This window comes from Onychomys torridus, chromosome 5 (assembly GCF_903995425.1).
Source record: "Onychomys torridus chromosome 5, mOncTor1.1, whole genome shotgun sequence".
Classification (NCBI taxonomy): domain Eukaryota; kingdom Metazoa; phylum Chordata; class Mammalia; order Rodentia; family Cricetidae; genus Onychomys; species Onychomys torridus.
Window position 1 is genome coordinate 75,089,676 of NC_050447.1, and position 19,687 is coordinate 75,109,362.

The window sequence follows — 19,687 nt, forward strand, 5'->3', positions numbered from 1 at the left end:
TTTTTTGTTGTTGTTCAGATCCATGAGTCCCCAAATAATGACATTGAGACTTATTATTAATTATAAATACTCAGCTGATAGCTTAGGCTTGTTACTAACTAGCTCTTTCAAGTAAATTAACCCATATTTCTCATCTATGATCTACCACATGGCAGTACCTTTTTTTCCAGCTCAGCATGTTCATCTCCTACTTCCTTTGTGTCTGGCTGGCAACTCCACCCTCTTCTACCCCATGCTCTCTTTTTGTCTCCAAGTCCCACCTCATCTCTATCTGCCTAGGTATTTTATTAGCCCTTTATTAAACCAATAAGAACAACAAATATTAACAGTATGCAAAAACATTGTTCCACAGCAAAGCTGTGTGGTCCTTTGAGCCTATCTGGAAGCTTGTCCTTCACTGTTAGAGAAGAAGCCAGTATCTCATTGTAGAAATACACATGGAATTCAAAACTGTAAGAAGTATGGATGAAAAACACAACTTCAGCTCAGGCGGCCCAAGAGACTTTTCTGAGTAAAGTCTGTGCTGCAATGCTCAGTGGATTTTTAATTCACAATAACTGATGTTGTGAGTATTATAGGATATTTATTGCCAGTGCCAAGGACAAATATTGGAGTGCTGGCTATTCTTGGCTGTCAACTTGACACAACTGACAAGTGGGAACTTTCGATGAAGAATTGCCTCCATCAGATTGGCCTGTGGGTATGTTTGTGGTGGTTTTCATGAATACTGATTGATGTGGGAAGGCCTAGTCTACCGTGGGCAGTATCCACCCCCTCCAAAGATGGGCCTGGAGTATATAAAAAGCTAACTGAGCATAATTCAGGAGGAGCAAGCCAGTAAATCTGGGGTCCTTCATGCTTCCTGCCACCAGTTTCCTGAATTGAGTTCCTGCCTGATTTCCCTTGATGATGGACCGTGACCTAGGGGTCTATGATGAAAGAAACCATTTGCTACACAAGTTAGTTTATATCATGACAATTATCAAAGCAGCCAAAAAGCAAACTAAAACAGTTAATTAAAGGAAGGATTTAGATTTATGTCCTATATTTTTTCTGTACTTGAGTCTGGGTTGATTTTAAATTGCTAAGTAGAAAGGTTTATTAGTTATGTTTCCATTACTGTGATGAAATGCCATGACTGATGCAACTTATCGAAGGAAGAGGATTATGGTTCCAGAGTCCATCACCACCACAGGCGAGCAGCATATTAGCAGGCTGGCATGGTGACTGGAGACTGGAGCAAGAAGCAGAAAGTAAAGCGTACACTGGTAATGGCAAGAGGCTTTTCCATCTCAAAGCCTGTCCCCAGTGATATGCAGCCTCCAGCAAGACTATATACAATCTAAACCTACCCAAAGAGTCCTAAACACTGGGGACCAAGTGTCCAAACATCTGACCTACAGGGACGTTTTCACTCAAACCATCCCAAAGGGTAGTTAGATGCCCCACACAAGGAGATTGAGAGCATCTAAGTATTTTAGTAAACAGGACTTATTTTGTATTTATAATAATAAACTCGTATTCTACTCACTTTTCTTTAAATATTTTCTTTAATTGTGTAAAAGATTGGCTCTGTTGACTGAAAAAAAATATTTAAAGATAAGATTGGAAAGGAACTTTAAGGGAAGGAAGTAATGGTAGGGGTGGGAGAGAGACAGAAGAATAATCAGAATGCATTAAATACATACATGAGATTGTGAAAGAACAAATTTAATCGATAAAAATATGGTTCTTAAGGGAGAATTCATTTCTGGCATTTGTGTGAAAATCATTTAAACAATAGGACATTATACTCGATTGTATACTTCATTATGCCATTCTTAATAATAAAAGCACAACTTTCTGAACTTTTCAGTCAATAGCTCTCAACCTCCTTTTCATTTCTTTTCCTGTTATCGACCGGGCTTTTTTCAATTAAATGCTTCATTGTAACCAGCAATCAAATATGCTTTGTATAAATTCTTAGGCCTTGGAGAAACTGAGTGTTATTTGTCTTCATTCATATAACGGATGGAATGTGAGAAAGCTTCCTCAAAACCGGTCCCCAGAGGATGCTTTCAAATAGCATGTGGGTTTGCAGAGTTTCAAGTAGCAAATTAGTTTCAAATTGATCAACGTTTATCCCTTTCAAAACGCACTTTAGGAAGTTTTAGAAAGGCACTGTAATATAAGGGGAGTGAAAGAATAAAAAGTAAAATCAAACCACTATTTTTTTTTTTTTTTACCCTTTGAGTATGTCTAAAGCGACAGAGGAAGCTGAAGTAAACTGGCTTTTTGATTCTTTAAAATCACCAAAAGTAAACGCATTTCTTAGGATTTAGAAGGAAGATTGCATGTTTAGGTGTGCACATGTCACTTAGCATTTGGGATAAGTTTTGTATATAAAGAGGCATCTAAGTTTTACATGACCTTGTCCTATAAGCTTCCAGCAGAAGTTGTGGTCCAGATTAAAGGTGTGCCTTCCAGCTTCTGGGGCTGGATTAAAGCCATGTTGCCTTCATGCCTCGAGGTTTAGATCACAAGTGTGCCTTCCATTTCTGGGTTATAGTTCATTCCAGATATAGTCAATTTCACAACTAAGAATAGTCATCACATTAAGAGACAGTGCATTGGCTTAAACATTTCAATTATAGACATAGTGAGAAAGAATAAAAGGGACCTCATGAGTGGTCTTGCTCTCATGATGTTTGCATCCCTTACATAGAAAAATAACTCCCCCACTTAGTCCTTTCCCTCCCCTCTCCTTTCCTTCCACAATGGGCAGTTATAACAAGAGTGTCAATGTCATGTTTCTCGTAAAATATGACTCAGTACTTGTATACACTTGTCTCTCATCATGTTACCTTGTGGGAATGGGAAAGTGGTAGAAGACACTTCTCTGGCTGTAGCTTTTTACTACATAATCTGCATGTTTTAAAAAGCATTTGTACGTGGCATATGGTAGACTGGCTTTTTGCCTGAGAAGCAGGGAAAATCTCAGATGTTTTGTATCTGACTTAACATGCTGAAGGAATTTACAAACTCAGATGTGTTTAAAACCAGACAAAGTACATGAATGATGGACCTATCTCAAGTATAAGACAATTGGTGGTATGCAACATAGAGTAGTAGAGTCTGTGACAGCCAAGGGGCAGTATCTTCTAGAGAAATATCCTACTTTAAAACGTTGGTGACCTATTTGACTTGGGAAAAACTTTTAGGTTTTACTAATCCCTGATGATGTGGGTTTATCCCAGGAGCCACTATTCAGTCTTTTGTGTATTACATATAAGATATTCAAAGTCAAACCTAGATTTTGTTTTTCATTCTTGTTACCATGGAAACACCACAATACCAATATGGACACAAATTTTTTTTTTTCTGAGTCAAAAATCTGTAAAAAGCCATATTCTACATAGCTCAACATTACTAAGAAGGTATTCAATCTGAATACTGAAGAGTAATAAGGTATTTACCATTTTTCTAACCCATTCAAGGACTCAGACAGACTATGTAGAAATCATATTTTTCTTTGAAGCAATCTTCTTATTTTACTTGGTCTACTTATCTGTATTAGTTCACTTAATCCTTTGGTATCACAATTGTATTTTTATTATTCTTAAACAGTTTAAATGCATTTCTGTGGTCCATATTTAATGATAATTTTTTTCATATCCAGTGTAATAATTGAAAGCTCCAATTATTATGCGGTGGTTTGTGTGTACAATAAGACCAACCAGGGATAGATTTATAAACATAAAGTTTGTCAGATCAAATCTGAGTTTTATTTTATAGGGATTGCTTTTAGGGTTATGTTAGCAGTTCTAAGGGTGATTAAAGCCCTCTTACATTGATCTCAACAGATCTTTTCCTGTATATTAGAGGGCAAATTTTCATACTCTACACCAAATTTTAAGGATCCCACAAGAATTACAGATTATGTGATATATATTAAGTAGTTCTCTGAATGTCTTTTTTGGAATTGAGAACAATTCCTCACAAATCCTCAGTGAAATCAGAATTATGGGGGCTTTAGTTTTCTGGGAAAGCAAAATGAAAAATCAGTGGAAACTATTAAAAAATGCAATGGTAATATAAATATTTGTTCATTGGAAATTATTAGTAACTAGTAAGTGGTGGTTTTTATACATGACTTGAACAATTAGATGACATGCTTTGAAAATACCATATGTTAGAGATGATAAGAACATACGATATCTCTTCCATCATTAAAACATTGCATTTCTATAAGAGCAGAAAAGCTCCAGTGTGTGTTAGTACAAAACACCGCAACTTGTGGCATACAGTAGTCTTGTGTTGTTCTGATTTCTATGGGCCCACGTTGGAATGCAAAAATATTGTTTGTTTTCTTTACTCTTTTGTACTTGGTTGGGGTGGGCTGCCACTCAGCTCCCAAATAAATCACATGGAGGTTTATTATTACTTTTAATGCCTGGCCTTAGCTTGGCTTGTTTCTTGCCAGCTTTTCTTAACTAATTATCCTGTCTATCTTTTGCCTCTGGGCTTTTTCCTCTTCTTAGTTCTGTATATCTTACTTTCATTCTTAGTGCATGGCTGGCCCATAGCATTCTCCTCTCCTTGTTCTTTTGCTCTTTCTTCTCCTTCCAGATCTCCCCTTCTATTTATTCTCTCTGCCTGCGAGCCCTGCCTGTCCTTTCTCCTGCCTTGCTATTTGCTGTTCAGTTCTTTATTAGACCTTCAGGTGTTTTAGACAGGCAAAGTAACACAGCTTCAGAGTTAAACAAATGTAATATAAAAAGAATGCAACACACCTTTGCATCATTAAACAAATGTTCCACAGCATAAACAAATGTAACACACCTTAAAATAATATTCCATAACAGTCTTGCATCTAAACCATGGTGTTTCAGGCAGTGTTTTGTAGGAATCACATGGTACCAGGACTTGTGTAAATAAGAAACACATGCTGTTTATTTAGAATCAGGGATGTAGGAAGGTATATGATACAACATAGGTGATTGATACCAAACATGTCAATTATAGCACATGTTAGTTTTTAAATTAATTTATAGTTATGTATATCAAGAATTTTTTTTTTTTGCCAAATTCTTTCCTAAGTCTTTGTATCTCCCACATTTGTGACCTGTAAGTTAACAAAGCCATAGTTTTCACTGAACTGGATTTTCTATTCCATCTTAAGTCATTTTAAAAATGTGCAATGGGATGTAGGCATAAAATGTGGCTTCCCTAATTTTCAGAATATAATACTATCTTGCATGTAACATTTAATATTTCATTGTATTTCCATTCACTCTAGAAGCAACACTAAATATAAAGAGGGACTTTTCAGAACAGAGATATTTTGTCTCTATGTCTGATTGTGTACATGCCAATGTATGCAGAGACATAGTAGCTTCCTGATTACTCATGATAATTTAAGAATTTTTTATATACTTAAATATAGGGCAGAAGTAGCTTACATCAATATTTGAAAATTAGTTTCAAGGCTATGTTGTTTCATTCATTCATTCATTCATTTATTTATTACATGTATTGACTGGATTGGGAGCATGTACACCATGGTATGTGTGTGGAGGTCAGGGTACAACTAGCAGGAGTGGGTTCTCTCCTTCCACGGTGTGGGTCAAAGGGAGCAAACGCAGGTTCTCATGCTTGGTGGTGAGAACCTTCCTTTGCTTGCTGAGTCATCTGGCCATCTCCTAAGAGTCTTTTTAAATGATTTATTTGACCAGTTATTGAGAAAGACTACCCAAAAGACATAGAATTTGACATTTTTTCTATCAGAACTTGAAACTACTATCTATTAGTTCTCAAGAATGCTCACATTTAAGTCCTTAGCATATTGATATTTTGACAAATGTTACGTACGATTCAATTATGTGTTAGAGTAATACCTGCCTGTCTTCTTTGAGAGGCAACACCAACATGCTTGTCAGGTTATATAGAGTGAGCTCTAATAGAAATAAGTCCTGTAAGCAGCAGTCACCCAAACGTGATGTTTACCTACTGTGGCACACTCTGGGTCACATGACATTTCTATAATTTTCAATTCACATGGCCAGTTCCTTAATTTGTGACTATACAAAGATAACAGATGAGTGTCTATTCTAGAATGAAGTCATATATATATATATATATATATATTTACTGTATAGATGTTTCTGTGGGTTACAAGTACATTTTTCCATTAAATATTAGATCCTGCTATTAATTTTCTCTGCATGCACATCACTATGCTAATGACAACCATGAGCTGTGTGTGTGAAACATAGTGTGTCTCTCTTTGCCTGATTTCCCCTCTTCTTATTTCTGAGCTGTGCTGGTTGATGGCTCACTTTGCTGCATTGTGCTATATTGTATACACATTGATCTAAGTATTGCATTATTAGTAATTAATTTATCTTTTGCTATTTTCAGCTAATCAAAAATCATAGGCTTTTCTTCAATATACAATTTTTATAGTAAGTTTTGCCAAATTCCTTGGTTGATTTCTGTTTATTGGTACTTGTAAGATTTGGTCCTAAATGTTTTCTGCATTTTGTTTTCTCTTCCAATAGTATTTCTTTTAAAAATTTCCAATTTGTTCTTTGACACTTATATACATATGTACAGTACATTATGATTATTCTCCCCTTGTCCATGGACTCCTTGTCATCCTTCCACCCCTCTCCTTCCCTCCTCCTCCAAGTGTGTCCATTTCCCACTTATGTGTCTTTTTATTTTATTTTGGGACCCACTGATTTAACTAGTTTTGTCTGTGTGATTATAATTGGGAACTGCCTATTGGTGTGAAGGGAGGCTCTCAGGTGGGTACACAACTGAACTAAAAACAGTTAACAATCACTACCCCTCCACCAGAATCTGTGGGTAGCCAATTTGAGTCCTCTTTGATCTAGGATTGACATTTGACAGACCTAATCAGTTCAGTGCAGGTGGCCTAAGTTGTGTATACATGGGTGCAATGCTTATGCCATGCCCCGAAGTGCATTTGAAAGTCTTTCTCCTAATGTTCTAGCTATCCTATTTTCCACAATGTTCCCTGAACCTTAGAGGGGATGTTGCAAATGCTTTTTACAGGGCTGAGCATTCACCTGTCACCTATTTTCAGTCCCTTGACCAGCCACAGTCTCTACACTTATGATTATTATTGCAAAGAGAAGCTTCTCTGTTTAGGTCGAGAGTCGTGCTTGTCTGAGGCCATAAGGATGAGTTGTCACTCCGTCAGTTTAGTTAAACAACAGCATGAGCTCCTGCCTAGGGCCTAAGACCTCCTCAGCCATGGGTTTTTTAACTGAGTTTACAATACCAGGCATGGATTGGAGAAACTCCTCACAATATTTTGTTCCATCATGATGGTAATGAAAATTGTGCATTTTATCAAGTATACAGGTTCTTCTCTGGCAATATCAGGTGAACTATCTTTGCCCAGTATTTGAATCCTTAAATCTTTATCATGTTGACAAAACTTTATGATATCCTGGCCTGAAAATATTAAACAAACTAACAAACAAAAAGAAAAACCAAATAAAGAAAAGTTTGGAGAAGTTACCAAGATGTTGAAGGTAAAAAATTTGACCTTCCAAACCTCCCTTCTTGGATGGCCTTATCAATAACTGAGGGGCATGATAGCATTCAGTACAAGATAGAATTTGACAATTGACGTGAAATAAAAATTCAGCTTCCACACTCTGCAATTGTGAAGGACAAATGAAATGGAAATGTATTTTCCTTCATAGTAGAAAAGAGAATGTTTTTTCTCTTAAAACTTTGGATTTGTCACAAGTACTTCTTTAAATTAAATTATGGCAAGATGCCAAGTAAGTATAGAACACATTTGCATAAGTATTAAAATAATTCATCATGATTAATTTTATTACACTAGGTCTCGTCTTTAGTCACAATCTGCCATATACTATAGTGATTTGCCTGTATTTCCTTTTTTTCCCTGGGATTTTGGTGGAATTACATATTCTATAACAGCAACAATATTCATGTGAGTTGCTGTGATTAATTCAGTTCCAAAGAAGATCCATATGGATTAATTAGTTTCAGATACATGTTGAAAAATGCAAAAAATCACATCTGGAAAGGTGAGGACATCTAGCCTCAGAAGTAGATAAACTTGATGAAAGACAAAAGGGGACAATTGGAAGAGGGGAGAGTGGTCAGAGCAGATACATAAAGGCCAGAAGGAAACAAGATAACCATATTGTCTTAGAACCACACTGGACATTTACAGAAAAGTGTGTGGATCTGCCTGGTGAGATTTCAGACAATTGAACGTCTTCAGATGCAGTGTAGGGAACTGACGAAGCTCCAAATGAGTATGTGTGGCTGACAAGGACCAAAGCAGCCTCAGACCCATGGGAAACTGACAAAGCCTTTCTTCCAGGTCAGGATTAGAGGATGGGAAAGCCTTCTTCAGGTCTCAGTGGGAATGTTTATGGAGAGAGTTAATCATTTACAAACGGATTAGCCAGTGTTTGCAAAACTATCAACTATAGCTTCCTTTTCCGGGGTGTTTACAGTTTGAGACTGCTGCCACCAGAGACCTCCTGCAGAGGCTAGCTAACTTCTCCCCTCCTGATATACATAATAAGTGCACTGGGGTTCCTGATGCTGAGGATTTGGTGCTGCTTTGTCAGAGGGTACACAGTTGCCCTGACCCCAGCTTTTCTGTCCTTGTGTCTGTATGTCTCTCCTTTCTTCATTCCCTCAATGCCCCCAACTCAGGTCTCTCTCTCTCTCTCTCTCTCTCTCTCTCTCTCTCTCTCTCTCTCTCAATCTGTATGTGTATGTGTGTGTATATACATATGTATATATATATATATATATATATATATATATATATATATATACACATGGATATGTGTGTGGTTTCATATTTATGCATGTATATGTGTGTAGGAAGATGCATGTGAATGGTGGTACAAGTGCACTTATGTCTGTATGTGGTATATACATGTATATATGTGTGTGTGTGTGTGTGTGTGTGTGTGTGTGTGTGTGTGTCTTTGCATACTGATTCATGTATATATTGTGTAGGAAAGTGTATATGATTGATGGTACAAGTGCAGTTGTGTGTGCATATGGAGATCAGACCACAAGCTCAGGTGTCATCCTCATGAACCATAGACATCTCTGTGAGCTAGGGTCTTTCTCTCACTGAGATCTGGAGTTTACCAATCAGGCTAGACTTTGTGTCCAGTGAACCACTAGAATCCTCCTGCCCCCACCTCCCTAATGCTAAGATTAAAGGCTCCCAACACCACCCATCATTTTTATGTGAGTATGAGGAATCAAACTCACAACCTCATACTTTTGTACTGAATGAGCCATCTCCCAGCCTTGTGAATTACTTTTCAGCCATGCGTTTCTATGATTTCATTCACAATTCAACACCTTTCTTTTATGCTTCAGATCTTGATAGTGGCTTCCGTGGGAGATGGCTTCACTGGAGATATTGCAATTGATGATCTGTCATTCATGGATTGTACCCTCTACCCAGGTAAGAGAGAGCATTTCAAATACATAAGAATTTCCAAATCTGTTTACTTGGAAGAATTACCAAGGAAATAATCTATACTTTATATTCAGGAATAGTCTAAAGTGCCCTTGTTTTTTACAGTTCCTTAAATGTATTGATACTGGAAAAGATATTATAAATCTCTGCTAGTAAGTAATCTTAAAACTGAAACACAGGAAAGATGTTTGATCTGTAATTTTAATCATTTATCATATATGAAGTACCAGAAAGTCATATCTGAAGTTATACTGCAGTTTCATGACCTTTGTGAGACTTAAGTGATGGTAAAAAGTAATTATTTCAATATAGTATTTACTGAGTTGTTTATAATCACATTGTGGTTTTTAAACTTCATTAACATCTCATTTAGCATCTTCTTTATCTTTAGTGACACTGAGGTTTTAAATTTAGGCTATACTTTTAACTATTCCTAGAAATTGTTTACAACCTATTTTTTACACATTTTTATTTATATGTATTGAAAAATAGACTATTTACAAGACATGTATTTTCACCTGCAACCTCTCTCCTAAACTGCATACTTATGCTCTGTTCAACATATAATAAATGTCCCAGTAATAATGAGAGAAGCCACTAAAAATTACAACAGCCCAGGCTTGCAACATGGTGTGGAGAAGGGATGCTCCTCCTCTGCAATGCACAGTGGTTCAGTAAAACTGAAAATTAAATTCATAAATATCACCCTGGCACTCAGCCTGGAGGCTCTTAAATCAAATGACATGGGAGACCAGTGTCATTTGCTGAGTATTCTTGAACACAAGTGCACCTGATTTGCTGATATTTTTGTTGTTGTCTGTTTGTCTTTTGAAACAAAAGTTCTCTATGTAATCCTCATTATCCTGGAACTTGCTCTGTAGAGCAGATTAGCCTCAAACTCAGAGATCACCTCTACCTCTGAGTGCTGAGTTTAAAGGCATAAATCCTCCCAGCCCCTGGATCACAGACATCTCAACTCATTGTTTTCCCCTCACCTTCACATCACTGTGTGACAGAGCTTAAAGCATGTTCGGGGCTCCACCACACTTCTCTGTAGTTAGGCTCCTTCTCCATCTCATAATTCCAGCAGCACTGACTCATGTCAGTAGTGTCTAGCTGTTCTGCAGAACACTATACAAAGCAGGATTGTAGCTGGAGTTTTCCTATGTCCACCCAGCTCCTGCAGCCACTCAGACCCAAGTAAACACACAGAGACTTATATTACTTATAAACTATATGACCATGGCAGGCTTCTTGCTATCTAGTTCTTATATCTTAAATTAATTTCTATTAATCTATATGTTGCCACATGGCTTGTGGCTTACTGGTACTTTACTCTTGCTTCTCATTGTGGCAGCTGGCAGTGTCTCCTGATTCAGCCTTCCACTTCCCAGAATTCTCCTTTCTGCTTGTCCCACCTTTACTATACTTCCTGCCTGGCTACTGGCCAATCAGCATTTTATTTATCAATCAATCAGAGCAACACATTCACAGCATACAGAAAGACATCCCCAGCATTGGGTCCTTTTCTGGAAGGCCAGTAAGAAGGAAGATTCATCACCCATTGATATTATTTTAGTAAATGTGCCCATTCTTATTCATACACTTGGTCATCTTTTACTGCAGATATTTCCAGAGCCAACTCACTCATTTGCTCTAGCCTGAAGCCACCATTGTCCCACAGATGATTATTCCATTTGTTTTGTAAATTATCTACTATGGCTTTTTATTGTTTTAGTAATAATAATGCTCGGGAGTCAGATGTTAGGGTATAAATCTAATAGGTCCACAGAGTGATGGAGAAAAAGATCAGTTGTCCTCCTCTCTACCTTCTCAGATTGAAAGGGCCCACGAATATTTCCAAGCCCCTTCTTATGCCTCTCTGAGTCTATCTTTTTCTGAGTCTACCAGAAAACTCTATGGTTCATTCCAGCCAGCTGAATGTGGACTCTGCCCTCTAGTCTCAAGGCTGAACTCCATTGGGGTCTTGAAGTGACAATACAAACAAGTCTCCTGCAACATATCCCCTTTTTGTTTAAATAAAAAGGAAAGATTTTAAGTCTAAGAATTACATACACAATGTCCAGTCCATTTGTATTTGACAACTTCAGAGAAAATACTCCTCTCTAGGTGAGTCCCAAGTTTTGTAACTAATTTACTTTCTATCATAACAAAGGAAAACTGTAACTATGACTATATGGTCTTCAACTCCATCAGAGACCCCAGAAGGGTATAATATTACCTGAGTAAATAGGAAGTGCAGAGCAAACTTCCAAAACTATAGAAATAACAGAGACATCTGGCTTTCTGGACAGTCATCCCAAGGTTCCTCTACAACATTGGTGTGTCTATCTTTGTGACCTACAGGCCTAGAATATCTAACAGATTTTTCTGTGATCCAGGAAATTTTAAAGGACTTGTCTTGGCAAAGTTTGGCAGTCACTTCCTTTTGTGTCCTGCTCATCCAATTTGAACAGCAAACTGTCAGCAGTCAAGACAAGGGCAGTTTCTTGACCAAAAAGCCGGCTTTGTCACATTGAAAGCAAAATCCGTATGGAGGCTCTTTGATGCCCATCATCCTTTTTTGAAGTGAACTGGTGCTAACAGGAGCAGATCTGTCTCACTGTCATGAAAAGCCTTATGTTATTAAAATATTTTAAATGCCATATTCTGTAGCCCTCTGAAGTATTTGAAGACCACCTATTAATTTAAAATATATCTCTCTTTTACCTTGAAAACATAGTTAACATGACAATAAGTTTAGTTGTTGTAGATGACCATTAACCTGTCTTTCTTTATTATCCTAAATAGCTTTTAAGGATTTAAAACTTTATATTTCATTTTTAAATGAGCTGAATAGGTACAATATCTTAAATAAAAATATAAATATATATACAATATAACAAAAATAACCTTAAGTTTATATCAATATACAAAAAAACTTAAACAAGATTTGAACAGTATAACAAAATAACCTTAAATTTGTATCAATATCCAAAAACATATACCAATGTAAAATATTTTAGACAAGTAGTTACTTTTTTTAGTTTAAAAGCAGATTCACTAATCTAGCCTTTTTTTCCTATCATTTCTATATCCCTCTTTTTCTTTTCAGAATGAGATCCCTGAATCTGATCTCCCTTTGCTTAGTTTCCTTTCTGACCATGATCAATAACAACTTGTAACAAAGTCCCTTCAATGATTACAAACATCTACAAAATAACCAAAAACCACCCACCCCACATCTTAGGAATGTGAGTGTCATGTTCTTAAAATTACTTCCTGTTTTCTGGGGGTGATGACATCTGTAGGGGATCCTGAAAATATTTAGATAAAAATCAAGTCCAGGGAGAGCTAGCTGTTGTCCAGTCTTGGTATGATAGGAAAGTGCAAGGCTTATATGAAGTTCTGACTGGAGTAGTCTATGATGCTGGACAATCTTCATTAACCACCTTGAAATTGTCCTGAACAGTTTGCAAACAGTTTCCAAAGCTGATCTTTGGGTGGTATTTGTCAGCTTAGTAGCATCACCACAATTCAGGTGGAATAGTTGTTGGGGGGACTCCATCATCCTTTTGAAGATTTCAAAGGTTGCTGTTAGGAATGGTCATGATTTACTGCAGAAAACTTTTAAACATTTTAAAATATCATATGCAGCAGATCTTGGAGAGGTAAAAGGACCACAATATATGTAATATACCTGAGATACACAAGCTTAATTCCTAATTGCCGGCTTCAGACACAACCCTGAAATCACCTACAGAAAGCTAGATGAAACCTATTTCTAGAGTTAGTTAGTGCCTTATATGGTCATTAGTATCATGACACAATGTTTAAATATATATTAATTTCATAAATTTTGAGATAATATTTATACCTTATGAAAAGTTTTAAAGAGTCAAAATAAAACCAATAGATTATGAGATTAGTGGCAATAGAATAATCCCTTCATTTTGTTTTTTCTTCTGTCCCATACCAGATTGCTCTTCTGACATGAGACAGAGATTTTGGATTTTTCCTTTAACAAGTATGCTTGGGTTTAGAGAAAGAGAGAACTGTGCTCCAACTCCAAAGGCCACTTTAATTTTTAATTGAGTTGAGACTACAAAAGACCATTTGTCTTATATAATGGTAGAGAACAGCAGAAACAAACATTTTGATTTATGATGTGTGTGTGTGTGTGTGTGTGTGTGTGTGTGTGTGTGTGTGTGTGTTAGAAATGTGCTATATCATTAAGCCAACTTACTCTTTTTCTCAGGACATTTTCTTTGGATGATTCATCCTTCTCTTCAAATGTCTTATTTGTTCAGTGTTTTTTAGATTCTTTAGTTGAATGTTTTTATTCTCCTGGAAAGAAACAAACAAATTCTGCCCCAATCAATCCTAACTTTGGAGAGTTTCCCTTTTTGGCAGGTTATGTCTGATCAAATGAAAAAAAAAAATTGTTAGTCTGATAAGTTAATTTAAATGGAATGGCCATGTAATTTGATGAACTATCACCTCTCCTAATCAAGGGGGCTCTCCTATGTGAATCTAATCTTTATCAATTTGGATATTATTCAGAGCTTTTCTTCTGTGAAAACAAGAGCCAAACCTCTTCCCCAATGTAATACTTACCTTGGTTCCCATTCTCAGGTCAATACATCTTTAATGTAAACAGGCTGATTTAATTCAGATTTTTTTTTTTTTTTTTTTTTTACCATTCAGTGTCTCATGTGAACTTTTTTGTTGTATCTATTATAAGTTGTTCTGTTTTTGGTCATATCCAGAACAGTGTGGTTTTTAACAACAGGTGTTATGTTTTTTAATTGCTCTGTGGATGAGTTTCTCTGATGCTGACAGGGACTGAATGAGCCAAATTTGATATTGGGGCCCACAGGAGACCCCTTAGAATATTTCCTAATGGCAAAGGGTTACCTTGCCTGTCCCTTGTTGTTCTGTATTCATTAGTCTCACGCTGGCCTTTGCCACACCTTCTGAATACTCCAGAAAGCTGTGGCCCTCTGCTTGAATTGTCTTTAGAAAGGACACTGTTTTTAGGTTTCAGGTGACCTTGTTTACTACAATTAAAACATCTGACATTCTGATTTTTCTTAAAATTTCTAGAAATTGATTCTCCTATCAAAGCAGTATCATAAGCATGAGATCTATTATCAGTTGTCTTTCTAATCCACTCATCTATTGGTGCTGATTTTGCCTTCAAAGGCCAAATCACCTTTTTGCATTCTAAATTAGCATTTTTAAAGCCAACTATTCATTAATATTTGTCTAACTTCTGGATCTGATATCATTCTATTTACATCTGAAGGCAACCTTTGTGAAAAATCAGTGGAGGCTTCTTTTGGGCCTTGTATAATTTTAGTAAATAACTCAGTCCTCTTTCCTAATTCTTCAACACTGCCCCAGACATCCAACGCCTCCATATGACATAGCATAAGGGTGAGAGCATAAAATCTGAACTGCCTTTGCAAATTAGCATACTGACCTTCACCAAGAAGCTGACCTTGGTAGATTTCAAATCCTCTAGCTATTTCATTGTTCTATGACCCTGGCTTCCTCTTTCTACCATGTTTCCCATTGTAACTGAGGACCAACTTTCAACAGTGCTGTAACTACATCTTTCCAGTCTTGTGGGATAATTCTGTTCTGAGTTGCCTATGAATTTAACATGTGCTTCGCAAAAAGTGAATATATACCCTATGAAATGACTATTTCTTTGAATCTCTTCTGATCTAGAATTTCAACAGAATTCCAATCAAATTCTGCACAACTTTAGGGATGTCTTTCATTTGGTGGTCATTCTTATATGGTAACTGAATAAATTAATGTTGGTTTCATCATGCAGTGGTGTGGCAGGTTCTTTTCTAAATTTTTCTGTCTGTGTCTTAGTACTTTTCTCATTTTCATTAGTAGTTCTTTCTAAGGCCCATATCTTATCAGTCAAATTTTTTATTATTTTCACTAGTAAGTCTTTCTAAAGCTTGTATTTTATCAATACCAAGTCTTTATAAGGCTTAGATCTTATCAGCCAAAATTTCATATTTGGCACAGTTATCAAACAATTTTTAAGAATTAAATATGAATTACCAAACTGACAGTAGTTACAATTGGCATTTTATCAATTCAAGCTAAGGGGATTATACCCTCATTTATTTTTTCCATTTGCAAACTATCCATAATAACACTATACAGGATCCTAACTCTCTGCAATGTGGTATTTCCAGTTTTTGACATGGGGAAGATTTTTTTTTTTTTTTTTTATAACTTAGTTCTCCTTTTAAGAATTCCCAAGTATCTCACCATGTTTTCTGACAATTACAGTAAAGGTTTATCTGTACAAGGGTAACCAGCTTCCGTGACAATGCTTGGCAGTGCGAGTAGGGAGGGAGGATGCAGTGGGGTACCCAGAGCCAGGTTAACTGCAAGCCTGGGCTGGGGTCCACTGCAACTGCTCATGTGCCATGTGGGGAGGGAGAGTGAGCCACATGATGAGAGGGAAATGGATAGGGGAATATTGGTGAAATTATTAAGGCCACTCCACATAGTTAAAAGGGAGGTCTATTTAGTGGTGCTACTTACAAATGAAGGGATAGGTAGGTTACAGGGTCTGGCAAAGGTGTAGCGCAGTCCGGCAGTGTTCTCTGGAGAACTCTGCTCCATCTACCTCCAGTGTCCAGCGTCCAGGAACCAGGAGAGCCAGTGCATCCAGATCTCAGGTCTTCAGGGTCCTCTCTCAGCCCCACCTTGTAGGCGTGACAGTTACTGAAGCCTCAATGGGGGTTGGAACTTCCAGATCAAAGCTGGAATGGCTACCCACTACAGGGAAAGCCTGTGTGGCTGGAACACAGTGTGGGAGGGGACAGAAGGGCCTGATATGAGTGGAGGTGGGTGGCTGCCCGGGGAGTGCTAGAAAACTGACTGCTGCTGGAAGTTGCTGCTATATGGCATGACTGGTGATGCACGGCCTGGCTGAAGATACCTGCTCATGCAGCAGCAGGGCTGAGGGGTAATGGTGTGTGAGTGTACAGGACAGCCTGGATGACAGAGCTGCCTTATGGTGGTGCTGGTAGTGGGAGCTAGTGCAATTGTGACAGCTCTGTGGTCCAGGTATGATCTAAGGCCCCCACATTGGGTGCCAGATATTGCAGCTTTTTTGTTTTATTAATAAATAATGCTCTGGAGCTTGATATTAGGGTATAAATATGATAGATCCATACAGCAAGGGAGTAAAAGATCAGATGCTTTCTTCTCTACCTTCTCAGATTGAGGGGCCCAGAAATCTTTCCAAGCCCCTCCTTGTACTTCTCTGGGTCTTTCTATCTTCCTCTAAGTTTACCAGAAAACTCTATGGTTCATTCCAGCCAGCTGAACATGGATTCCACACTCTGACTCTCGGCCCAACTCCATTGACAGTCTCAGAGCGACAATATAAGCAAGCCTCCCACAACAATGATCTCTCTGCTTCTACCTTTGAACCTCATGTCTTATTCTCACAACAGTAGCCCAACAGGTCCTTTCAAACATAGATAATAAGATCATGCCCACACTATCATCAAATCTTCTTAAGATTCCTGTTTCATTCAGAGCAAAATCAGAAAGAATTAATGACTGACTCCCTTAGACTTCATGGTTCCCCTTTCTATGGTGAGATTTTTATGTTCCTCAACTATAAACAAAGGCCTCCTACTTAGTATTTATTCACTCTATCCAATTCCATTCACAGTCTGGACTTTCCACATGCTTTTCCCTCTTCCTGGCATATACTTCTTCTGGGTGTCCATTTACTCCCCTCCAGTGATTATTTTTTTCCTGTTCTCTTCTAAACATCTGCTTATTCAATAAATCCTGAGAACACCACATACATAGATTCTTTTTAGGTATTTTCTATCTTTTGTCCATAAATTAAAAAATGTATTTTTACATACTGCCTGTTGCCCTTATAGTGAATTTTTTCTTTCCCCCAAAAATAATTGTAGTTGCAAGAAAGCAGGCATATTATTTGTTGGCTGTTTTGCCTCTAGCAACTAGCCAAGTAGTGTAATGTTTAGGCATAATAATACATATTTGCTAAAGGGATAGATAGAGCAGTATCCATCTTTTGGGTGTTTAAATATCTTATGTATTCTATTTTATTATTTCTTAAATATTAAAAGCTTCCATATAAAATATACCATATTGCATATCAGACAAATTTCTTAAAAGACTATCCTCATTTATATATAACCACAAATACTGCTTCTAGATCTATGTGAGTTAACTGAGAACAAGAATAGCAATGGTATCAATTTCTGATTCAGAGCTCTGCAAAACTCCCTGAAGTCCTAAGCTGTAGATCCACATTCCACATGCTCAACCTGTATGGAACCAGAGCTGAAGGGCCCCATCCCTGTCTAGGATGTCCATTGTCAAATCAGAGGATGGCGAAAGAAAGCACAGTTACAGCCCATATTAGTATATGATGTGCATAAATTTACCCACACTCATGTAGTTAAGCCTGGCAGTGGGGTACTAGTAAGTATTATCAACCTACCAGGAGACTGGTAATGGCAGAGAATATATAACTTCCTATCTAAACAGGGAGCTTGTAAATAGGCTTTATAATATAGCACAAGAAGGTGTGTTTTGTACAATCTCACATCATTTTTTGTAGTTTAGAGATGCGAAGGGAGCCCAATGCATGCTAGGCAAGTATGTCCGTACTGAACTACAGTCACAAAACAATCCTACAATGTTTTAAGTGTTGAGGATATTCCTGCTCCATCCAAGGTTGCTAGATATTAACTGCTGAGCAGAACTTGTAAGTTTACTATCTAGCCTTATACTGAGAAAAGAAGGGACAAGTTACTCAAGTGGATCTAGCTCTTGAGCCCATGATATGAAACATTAGCACACTGATTATCAGCTACAATAACCCTGCAAAAAAGAGGCAATGATTTCTACTTTACAACCGTAAAATATTAATTTACAGAACACAAGTGAATCAATGACAGTAAAACTTCGGGCAGGAATTATATTGCAGTCTAAATTTATCTGATTTTAATGGCCAGATTGTTCCCTACATGACTTCCTTGTTTGGACTTAGAATCATTGTGGCTTTGGGGACACTGAAGAAGAAAAAAGAACACAGAAAAGCAGAGTAAATCGTCGCTGAAACTCTAGATTCCCCAATTATTCTGCTAAATTCATTCCGTGGCTAATGGTGCCAAGATGGCCAGAGTGGCGTTGCTGGAGGTAGAAGCAGAGATAGGAAGTATCTGTTACAGACCATTAGTCCCAATTTTCTGGTTCAAGTTTGGGGAGAAAAATATGAAACTTTAAAACCTGTCTGAACTGTTTGGCTCTGTGTTAGCTTCATGACAAATGAGACTTTTGGTTTAAACCACAAAGCTCCTTAAAGCTGAATGTTCCATAAAAGAATATCATACAGTTTTTGTTCAATGAACACACACAAAAAATAAGACTTAATATAGATTTCTATTCATACTTCTCAGCTGTTTTTCTTCTGTTATCATGTTAGATAAGGTAGGATGAATGCCTATAGGTTCATGTTTAGTCACCATTTTGCTTTCTGAACTAACTAAACTATCATTTTTGGTTCAGTGATACATTGACGTAGAATTAAAATTAAAATTTATGAAAATACAAATGTAAGTCATTGAACTAATTTCCAAAGTGCCTATGCTTTCTATATCACCTATTAATTTGTAAAATATCTAGAAGTGTAATTATTCTTTTCTCTTGCCTCAGTTCCAGCCTTTCTTTCTCCATATTTTTCTTTCTACTTTTCATGATCACATTTTTATCCAACAATCCCAGGCTGAAATTCAGCTGTAACTTAGACTTCCCTTTATACTTGTCCATTAGCAAATTCTGCCGACTGCCACTTAGAATAGTCCTCACACCTCTTATGTCTGTTCCCTTATCTCTACCATGACCCTCCTTTAAGACAGCTGTATTACATTGCAGATTTCTCAGCTCCAAGCATTCTCAATAGTTTTTCCACAGTAGGGTTCTCATTAGCTTAATACTTTGTTTTTTTTATTAATACTTTGTTCTGTATTATAATCATTTGGACCCTTTTATTTTCTAATTTCTTAGTTGTATAACTTTTTATTTTATGCTAGTAACAGTTAACTCTAGTTCTACACAAAACAACTATTTTTTTACTCAATATTTGTTTTT

At 37.1% G+C, this 19,687-nt stretch overlaps 1 protein-coding gene across 1 annotated transcript in view; it reads left to right on the forward strand.

The window, feature by feature from the left end:
* Malrd1 (MAM and LDL receptor class A domain containing 1) overlaps positions 1 to 19,687 on the forward strand; it is a 594,884-nt gene that overhangs the window by 179,113 nt on the left and 396,084 nt on the right. The window contains exon 18 of the mRNA XM_036188969.1: positions 9,403 to 9,490. Coding sequence (XP_036044862.1) covers positions 9,403 to 9,490 — 88 coding nt within the window. The remainder of the gene's footprint in view (positions 1 to 9,402; positions 9,491 to 19,687) is intronic.